The sequence below is a fragment of the Pinus tabuliformis genome, chromosome 5_1 (assembly GCF_031772625.1).
Source record: "Pinus tabuliformis cultivar Carrire ecotype Pingquan chromosome 5_1, CPIR1, whole genome shotgun sequence".
NCBI lineage: Eukaryota > Viridiplantae > Streptophyta > Pinopsida > Pinales > Pinaceae > Pinus > Pinus tabuliformis.
This window is the reverse complement of record NC_142305.1, coordinates 148032221-148042636: the sequence shown is the minus strand read 5'-3', so window position 1 is coordinate 148042636 and position 10416 is coordinate 148032221. Positions and strand designations below refer to the sequence as shown.

The 10416-nt window shown below is 40.5% G+C and overlaps 1 protein-coding gene across 1 annotated transcript; it reads right to left on the bottom strand.

The window, feature by feature from the left end:
- Positions 1-8527: 8527 nt before the first annotated feature.
- Positions 8528-8986, bottom strand: LOC149163852 (uncharacterized). Its single transcript, XM_089429281.1, has one exon. The coding sequence runs from the start codon at positions 8984-8986 to the stop codon at positions 8528-8530; it is 459 nt and encodes a 152-aa protein (XP_089285407.1).
- Positions 8987-10416: the final 1430 nt, after the last annotated feature.

Genomic DNA, 10416 nt, shown 5'->3' with positions numbered 1-10416 from the left:
TGAAAAAGAAGGATCATACCTTCTTAAGGTTTTCTGAGTTTAAAGCCTTGGCAGAGAAAGAATCACGAAAGAAAGTAAAAGCCTTGCGTAGCGACAATGGTGGAGAGTATGTTTCCCAGTAGTTTAAAGACTTCTGTGCTACAGAAGGAATTAAACGGGAACTGACAGCACCTCATAACCAACAACAGAATGGGGTGGCCGAAAGGAACAGATCTATTGTGGGAGCAGCTCGAGCGATATTACGTGACCAAGGCCTACCACTTCATCTGTGGGCTGAGGCATGCAATATAATAGTGTACCTTCAGAACCTAAGTCCTCATCATGTTTTGGGGATGAAGACACCTATGGAGGCTTTTTCGGGGAACTGACCAGATGTGAGTCACTTCTGCATATTTGGATCACTAGTTTTCTATCATGTGACCAAATATGCTCAGAAGAAGCTAGACCCAACAACTGAGTTGGGGATACTTGTGGGGTACACAGATACACCCCACAACTATCGTGTGTTTCTGCCTGCTAGTCAGAGGACCGTAGTGCGCAGGGATCTGAAGTTCGACGAGCAGAGAGCCATGCGAGTGTCACTTGAGAGGGAGCTCAAGTTGCATGGTGATGAGGAACTTTTAGTTCCAAAGGAGGAGGAGCCTCCTGATGATGTGGATCAGCCACATGCAGAGGATCCAGTAGTGGAGACCACCACTCCTGGAGAGTCTTCCAGAGACGGGCAGAAACGCTTGCGGGAAGCTGACAAATTGATGCTAGATGCGAGAGAGAATGTGGGGAAGCCATCCTCTCAATGCAAACAGAGGAGATCTCCCAAGAGATACACTGGCTACATGGCCCTAGTTGGAGAGTGTGTAGCGACCAAACCTTCTTCTTTTCAAGAAGCAGTGTAGCAACCAGTCTGGGTTGATGCAATGGTAGAAAAGAAGGATTCGATCATATGGAACAGTGTGTGGGATGTTGTCCCTAGACCTAGGGACAAGTCAGTGGTTAGTTCCCGAAGGCTTTACAAGGTAAAGCAGACAGCTGATGGCAGTGTTGAGAAACACAAGGCAAGGTTTGTTGCCCGAGGTTTCTCACAGGTTGAGGAGATTGACTACGATGATACCTTTGCTCCCGTAGCAAGGTACTCATCTATCAGATCGATGCTAGCTCTATCAGCTCAGATGGGTTGGAAGATCCATCAGATGGATGTGAAGACAGTGTTCCTCAATGGGAAGATTGAGGAAGAGGTATACATTGAGTAGCCTGAAGGATTTGAGACCTTCGATCGCGAGTCGCATGTCTGCCAACTCAAGCGAGCATTGTATGGGCTGAAGCAAGCACCCCGTGCTTGGTATACCAGGATCGACAGCTATTTCACCAGGTTGGGCTTCACCAAGAGTGAAGCAGATGCGAACCTTTACCACATCATGGTAGAAGGTAAGCCATTGATTATTGTACTTTATGTCGATGATCTAATTTTGACAGGTGATGACCAGCTGATACAGTCTTGCAAGGAGGACCTTGCAAGAGAGTTCGAGATGAAGGACATGGGCCTCATGCACTACTTTCTAGGCATGGAAGTGTGGCAGAAAGATGGGGAAGTATTTGTGTCTCAAGGCAAGTATGCCAATGAGATACTTAAGCGCTTTCACATGGAGAAGTGCAAGCCCATGTAGACTCCTCTAGCTGGGAACTAGAGGAAGGAGGATCATACTTTAGGTGAGGTAGTAGCTGCTATTATTTATCGGAAGATTGTGGGTTCAATCATGTATCTGGTGAACACACGACCCGACTTATGCTTTGCGGTGAACTAGCTAAGTGAAGCTATGGTTCAGCCTACCAAGCTGTTTTGGAAGGCACCAAAGCATGTGCAGAGATATCTCAGAGGCGCTACATAGTACGAATTATGGTATAGACGGATAGAGGGAGTGATTCTGCAAGGCTTCACGGATGCAGATTGGGCTAGTAGTCCATCATACCAGAAGAGTTGTTCTGGAGGAATCTTCAACCTTGGTTCAGTTGCAGTTTCTTGGTATAGCACGAAACAGAGATCAGTTGCACTTAGCTCAGCAAAGGTTGAATACATGGCTGCCAGTCAGGCAACATGCAAGGCCATTTGGATGCGGAAGATTCTAGTGGGATTGTTTGGTCAGATGATGGATCCTACAGTGATATACTGTGATAATCAAAGTTGCATAAAACTCTCTGAGAATCCAATGTTTCATGATAGGTCCAAGCATATAGATATCTGTTACCATCATCTACGGGACTGTGTGGTCAAGAGGATCATGATGTTGCAGTATGTTTCGACCGAGGAGCAGGATGCAGATATTTTGACTAAGGCATTGTCAAAATGCAAGTTCGAGTTCCACAAAGACAGGATCGGGGTTACTGATAATCCCTTTCTTGTTGAGAGGGAGTGTTGAAATGTGCAACAAGAAATGCTAAAAATAGAAGATGCTAAAAATAGCACTGCTATAAATAGTCGGGCTATAAATAGTAGTTCAGCCATTGGAGATCTTAGCTACAATGGGTGAAAAGTGAAAGTGCTAAAAATAAATTTTCTAAAAATAGCATTTCGGGATCCCTTCTTATTTTAGTCAGTCCCTAGACTAAACATAGGAAGTAAAATTCGAATTTGATATCAACAGCAGTTTGGAAATTAATTAATTAATTCATCTTGAGTTAATTAGTTAAGGAAAATCAAACTTGAAGTCTATGTGAGGACATGCAACAGTTTCTCCATTAATTGAGGAATTTAACCTTCAGTTAAAGAGATAAGGATGAGTTGTAATATTGAGTTGTAATTAGTTGACTTAGTTTAACTTAGTCAAGTCCAGTTAGATTAATTTAACAGGTTGTTAAATTAATGAGAGTTCAGTTAGTTAATTCTTGCATGCATGTAACTACTGTAATTCAGATAACTGAGCATTCACTCATGGATAACTCATGCATGTCAATTCAGTTAGAGACCCAATTGAGATCAGATGGAGGGACAATGTACTATCAGTTGTTAGGATATTCCTTAGTGAATATTCCTTGCATGCAAAAGGAATATTATTCCTTATGGATTGCGCAATTGGACTTGAGGTTACAGTGAGTGTGATGAGGCCAATTCACACATGTGATATCTTTGGACCCCAATCAATGCAAGGAAATAGAAGGATTGGAGGGCTTGAGGAAGATATATTCTATGTCTGTTGAGTCTCTGAGATGTGTTGTTTGATTGCAAAGAGAGCAGGATAGCTTGAGAGATGATTCTTTTTGTAACTTGAACAAGATTTCCACTTGTATGATAATAGAGAGTTGGAGTTTTAGGCTGGTTCTTTCCCCAGTGATATATCTTTTGTGTTATGGTTGATTACTTCTCATTCTCAGTTATATTTGTTCATGCTTGATGTTGCTCATGTTTGATAAAGCTTCCGCTAAATTGTTTGTAGAAGTAGATCAAGTGTTTTTCTTTAGTACATTGCATTACCAGGTGATCTACAGTGGGAATTTCTACATAAATTTCATGTTTTAAAGCTCGCAAATGGTGAGTTTAGTCAACTAGAACATTCAAACCCTAGAAATTTCTATCCCATACCTCTGTTTACATACAAATCACCATCCCATCCACTAAAAAAATCATTTCCCTTCAATTTACTTCATCTTCTTACAAACCCTAGCTCTTACCTATCAATTTGAGTTGTTTCCCTAGCTAGGTCTGTTTTTTAAATTCTCTTACTCATTTCCCTCATTCATTCCCCTCCATTCACATTCCTAAAGATTTTTAAAACCCCTGCCCATCTCCCAAAATTTCCCTATCATCATTTCCCTTCCCTAACCCCTCATTTCACCATCTCACTCAATTAAATTTACTTGTGAGCTACTATCAAACAAAGTATCAATCTTTTGATGTTTGGAAATAACTCGAATATGGAAAAGCTCATGTATTTTTCTCTCATTTTCTTCATCAATAGTAGATTGTGCAGAATTACTAGTAGATGCTTCAGAATTCTTACCTTTTATACCTGTGGCTGCAATAGTTGTTTCATCTCCTGAGTCTGACCCTAAATCTTTATGAATAGCTGCAACAGTCTTCTTCTTCTTACCCTTGAACTTCTTATGTCTCATCTCCAGATGCAAAATCCAACAGTGCTCATCATCATGCCCATCCTTCTTACAGTGAGTGCACAAAGCCTTGCTCTTCTATGCAATGTTAGCCTTCCTTTCTTTCCATTTTTGCCTTCTTTTCTCCTTATTTTGGCTTGCAGTGGGTTGGGATGATCCCCCAACTTCTGGACTTCCATTCTTTCCTCTAGCTTCTAGATGAGTAGCTTGAATATATACCTCAACTATACTAGTGGGATTAAACATGAGGATAGTGTGCCTCATGTAGCTGTGTAGACCATCGATGTATTTCAACAAAGTCTCAAGTGAGTCTAATGAGATTCCTAGAATCAATGCTCTCTTTCTAAATTCTTGGGTGTAACCTTGTACACTTTTCCCTTTCAACTGTCGAAGATTTTGCCAGCTCATCATGGCTTGTTGCATGTAGGACAATGGATAGAACTGCTTTTTGATTGCAGAAACAAATTCAATCCAGACATAAATAGTCTTACCATGTCTCTTCATGTCAGCTTGGGTCCTGCCTTCCCACCAAACCAAGGCAGTGCCTCCAAGGCGTAGGCTTGCCAGTTGAATCTTTCTCTTTTCTAAATCAATACTCTGCACTCTGCAATAAACATCAATTTGTCTAATCCAATTGTCCAGCTTTTCTGCATTCAACTCTCCATCATATATGGGTAAATCAAATTTAACATCTAGTTTAATCAAAGATTCCTTCCTTTTATGTTCAGGGCTATTAGGAGGTGTGAGGAAGCTTTCTTCTTTCCCTTTGCCTTTTGAGTGGTCATGAAGGAGAGACTCATCTTCTCCTTTGTCTGGTTTGGAGCCTGATGAATCTTCATCCTTATGTTTTATAAAGTCCTTATACATTTCCTCTACCATGGACCTTATGGCTAGGAAACTATCTATGAATTGAGGGTCTGGCCCCACAGAACCTTCCTCTGACATTGTCTTCCGAGGATAGACTCTCCCAATTTCAGGATTAGCTTCAACCAACTCTCCTTCTCCTAATTTGAGCTTTGATCTAGTTAGCATTCAACAAACAAATCCAACACAAGCTTGTATAACATTAATAGCCTAGAGCTCTGATACTACTTGATCTGAAAATCACTCATGAGTGATCTCAGTTAATTAATTAATTAATGAAGGTATTACAGAATCATGTGTTGGTGTGTGTCTATGTTATCTTAGGCAACAGATCGATAATATTGCAAAATACACATACACTGGAAAACAATAAGAGAAACACAGTAAGCAAATACAAGAACACAACAAATTAATAAGGAGTTCACCCAATCCTCTTGGGCTATGTCTCCGGTCCAGCTTTCAATGGTGGCCTTCTTTTTATTGTGTTTTTAAGCAAAGGTTTTACAATGACGAGCTCAATTTGAGTCTCCTGAAACAAATGATGCTTAGTAGGGTGGTTCTTGGATTCCACAAGCCACTAGACTGCACAGACTCTTCCTTAGTAAATCTTGACCTCAACTGGTCTGAGTGGGATGAGTCCAATTTGGTACCTAGTTCCCGAAGGATATCCTCACAGGGATTGCTCGAACCTCTCAAGCCTTCTGTCTACTCGATGCTACCTTAACTCTATAGGTCAGCTCGACTCTCTGCTCCTTGCTTCACTATTCTTCTCCTTCCTTTCTCACTGTCCTCTTTCTTCTCTTCTGTCTCGCTTGTTTTATTTCTCTATCTATTCATGGCTTAAAGCCAATCCGTCTCATGATTGTTCGTTTCCTCTTCCACCCCTTTGGATCGCCTACTGTTGTTTGCTTGGAGTTCCCTGCTTCCATGTCATCGCCACTATGTAATGTCTCACAGGGAAGTGGCCACTTGTCCTCTCATGAACTGCGCTAGCTCTTCCTCAAATGGTTCGGTATTTTAGTTACTCTGTGTAATGATTCATCCGCCAACTCAACGGTCAAATTGGACTTCAGACTTTTATATGTCATCACTTATTTCTCCCTCCAGATCCAGTCATTCATCGGGTGCAATCTCCTTCGTTAGATCGGGAGCCCACAGATCCTATGGTGTTCGCTCTTATCACGCGGTTGACTTGCCCGAACATTAGCCCGCGATGAGAGGCGGTTTTCTCTCTCATCCGCCGGACATGCGTCGTTCATTGTATGGCATCGCTGGGTCTCCTGACAATTCCGCTTACTACCCAAAATTCCTTCGATATGCCGCCGGTTTTGGAGAGTGGGACCCACCTTTCGCTTTAGTGCTTTTCCCACAGTTCTCTAGCTTCCCTTATGACCGAGCGCTCGGGGCCTTTCCATTTCGAGGGTTTTTGTCAGAAACGGCCTCTGTTTTCTGATCTGGACTTCCTAGTTTGCGCCACTGCATGGTCTCCATGGGCCTCGGTCAACGCGCTTTGACCAAGGTGCTTGTCGTTCCTTGCTGGCTACAAACTTCCACTGTTCAGAGGTCTTCTTGATAGCTCATTGTTAACAAGTTTTTGAAGTCTGTCATGATTTGATATAGTCATAGAACTTTAGAATTTTCATGGATCCAATTCGGATCAATCATTCAAGAAAATACTTGAGGGGAAAAAATCAGACACAAAACCAACCAAAAAGGTAGGAAACGCTCCAAGCCCATACATAGTGGAGCAACTTAACTACACCCCAAAACTAAACATAGACATGCCTCTTTTGAATCCCAAGACATTATATGTCGTTTCAACTGCTTCTGGCCAAAACCAGTAGAACTTTTCCATTGGATTTTAACTAACTAGTCATTAGAATGCGAAATACATCTCTAGTCAAAAGGATTCTTTATTGTAAACTTCCCAACAACTGAGGCTAGAGACTCAATCCTTCAGGAAGGACCATGGTTCTAGGGTTTGACTGGCCTATTCACTACTCCCTGGTTTCCTAATTTTGATGCAAATACCATGGTTGTCTCCAGCATGCCAGTTTGGGTTCGGATGGACAATATTCCCCTACACTTCTAGGACACCAGGGTACTTGCAGGCATAAGTAACAACATTGGGTAGTTCATCAAGACTGATACTCAACGAGTGGAGGAAAGGGTCGACACTTTTGCACGAATATGTGTAGAAGTAGACTTGAACAAAGGCCTATTGGACAAAATTTGCCTAATACACAACAAGAAAAATTGGACTCAGATTTTAGATTACGAGAACACAACATTCAAGTGTAGTAATTGTAAGCAAATAGGGAACCTACACAATTCATGTCCAAAAGCTAAAAAAGGCACTCGAAGAAAGAAGAGTCTTGGGAAAAAACCCAAAGGCTAGAAATATCCCCCACCGAAACCTGAAGAGGAGGTGGGTGAAGCTAAGGAAAATCCAACTCCAAAAGGAAATAACCAGACATCAATGAAACCTGAAATACAGCAGGGAACCCCACAAGGCCCAACTAAATCTCAGAATCACCTGTTGGAATCAGACATGATTCCTGAAGAAGCGGACATAGGTGGGAACAAGTGTATTCACTTATTCAATAAATCAAACTCAAACAAAGATATTTCCATGTTGGATGTAGGGAATAAGCTTGCACTTGTCTCCTCAGTGTCGTCCCAAGGGGAATGGCAAAGGGTCGAGAAAAAGAAGGGGAGAAAAGCATAGCTTTTTCCATCATGTACGTTACTTGTGTTTTTCTGTTTGTTTTTTATTATCATTGGTCTTTGACTAGATGATGCTATATTACTTGCCAACGCAACATGTAATTTTATTTTCATTAATGAAATTAAGCCTTTTTCCTTGGAAAAATAATAATAATTTTATTTAATTTCTTTATATGTTTAAATAAATTATTATTTTATTAAGTAATTAGTTTTTGTTACTAATTCAAGTTGACTTTCAAAAGTTTTACTCCATTGGAATCATTTTCATTATTTATTCTTCTTGTTAGATCAATCAGTTGAGAGTTAGAAACATTTGCCCCAAAAATATTGTTGTGATTAATAGGAAATACTCGTTCATATTTTTTTTTCCACAGGAAAAATATCGAACCATCTATTAAAAAGAGGGTTACATAGAAAATGCAAAGCATTACGGAGAGACTCAATTCCACCATATATGGGGAAAGGAAGTCTCAGCCGGCTAACAAAACATGCCCGATGTGTAAAAACGCACCAGACTTAGTGAGCCAAAACAAGAAAAGTGGCTCCTCCAGAACACGTGCACCTCCCGGGATCCGATTCACGCAGAAGAGGTATGAAATATGGCGCTGAGAGTGCAATAGAAACGAGAGGCAAACAGAGACCTCAAGAATCCACAGCAATCACTAGAAGGATTCTCGGAAGACAGAAAAGAAACGATGAGAGAACACAGCTTCCCGAGCCTCCACAAATCAGCCCAGAAGCCCTGAAGAAGTTCTACAGAAGAGATTGGAAGCAAAAACAAGATGAACCAAAACAAAATATGTACAAGAACAGAAAACGTTTTCTGATGAAACAAAAACTAAGCAAAAATGGGTTGTTCGACTGATCGAACCACCCCATTTTCTTCCTCCGTGACAGCCCACGCCCCCATATCATGTTCAAAACCCGCTTTGGAAAGGCGGTCCGCGTCAAAATTCCTTTCCCTGAAGATATGGCTGAGAGAGATCTCCATGAACTGACTTTTGAGGCAAGAAGCTTCTTTAAGCAGGGGAATCAGAATGAAATTGCTGCAGCGTTGAGACCCATTAAACCAATTCACAATATTCATTGAATCCCCGAAAATTTGGACTTCTCTCACATTTCTAAGAATAAGCCAACAGAGAAGGAGATGTAAGGCTTTCAATTTTGCAAAGTTATTGGAGCCCTGTCCCAGACCAACTGAAGCTTTAACAACCTTTTCCTTTGATAAGTGAATAATCAAGCCATCCCCGCATCGACCATTGATGTCCGAGGCCCCGTCAAAATAAGCCCGCGGCATAGAATATCTGATAGATTCTTGACGAACAGCTCTGGAAGTAGAAAGAGATTGAGGAACAGGAATACTGCTATATACCTAGGGGGGATAATATGGGGTACCAAGGGAGGTACCCAAGGTAATAATGTAATAATGGGATGGGCCATAGTAATAAATAAGGTGGTTAACCCATGTCATGTAAGGGACCACAAGTAGTTAATAATAATGTAATGGGCCCATGGTATTAGTTGATGGTATGAGGAAACCATGGTAATGATGCATGGTATTGTATGTATGAGGCCCCTATAGAGGCTAGAGACTCCACATGGAGAGATATGATATGAAGAGAAGTATTATTGTATGAACAGGCATATGGCTTGTGGAGTGCTCTCCTTCCTTAAGGAGTGAATGTATGGTGTTGCCCTACCTTAAGAGTTTGATCAATAAAATGAATCATTTATATCTATTTTGATCTTGTTCTTTCTTGGGTTTATTTCTATTATCATATGTTTTGGATCAGATATACAACAAATACTTTCATAAATAACAACTCCTTTTGCGACAAGTCTTCCAATAGGGAAGACAGAATCCTTAAAGATGACTTGATTCCTAGCAAGCCATGTCCCCCAGGTGATGAGTAACGGAATGGTTCTCTCTCTGTCATTTGAAGTTTCGTTCCACCACCTCTACCAAGCATCTAAAAGCCCCTACCCTTCCCACCTAAAAGGAACTTTTAACAGCCTTAACGTTTCGGCCCATAGGCTGGAATTAAAAGGGAAAAAAAGAAATACTCATTCATATATATAATAGTCTTGTCTAAATATACTATGTTTTTACGTTTTTGTTGGAATATGGCAAATTGTTTTGGGTCAAATCTTAAGTTTTATTGTTTAAAATAGGTTTTTTACTACATATATGGATTCAACATGTGCAAATTCCTTGGAGCACTTGGATTGTGGAGCGTTTACAACTAAAACTTGTGATTCCAAGGAATCTCTACCGATCTATACAAATTACACCATAAAATATGTAAAAAACCCTCCAAAACATAAAACAAATAGACTATAACTTAATTAATTTTATAATATAAGTATTTCCTTCTATCATATCTATATATATATTTCCTTAAGAAGCTTGAGTTATCCTTCTTCTCTATGCTGACGATATTGTTCTTTTGGCAAGGTGCCCTTCTGATCTTGATAAGCAACTCAAGCTTCTTAAGGATTTCTACTCTACCATGGGTATGACTGTTAACACAGACAAAACAAAAGTTATGATTATCAAATCCAAGAAGGACACCTGTGCTAATTTTATGTATGACAATAATAACTTGGAGGAAGTGTATTCTTACAAGTACCTAGGAATTGATATCCATCACAAGCTCAACTGGAACCATAGCATTGAGAAAAGGATCAATGGGGGATGGAAAGCTTATTTTGGTCTTGAAAATAATT

Excerpts from the sequence above, each read along its gene's own strand:
- LOC149163852 (XM_089429281.1), bottom strand. The coding sequence starts at position 8,986 with ATGCCGCGGGCTTATTTTGACGGGGCCTCGGACATCAATGGTCGATGC.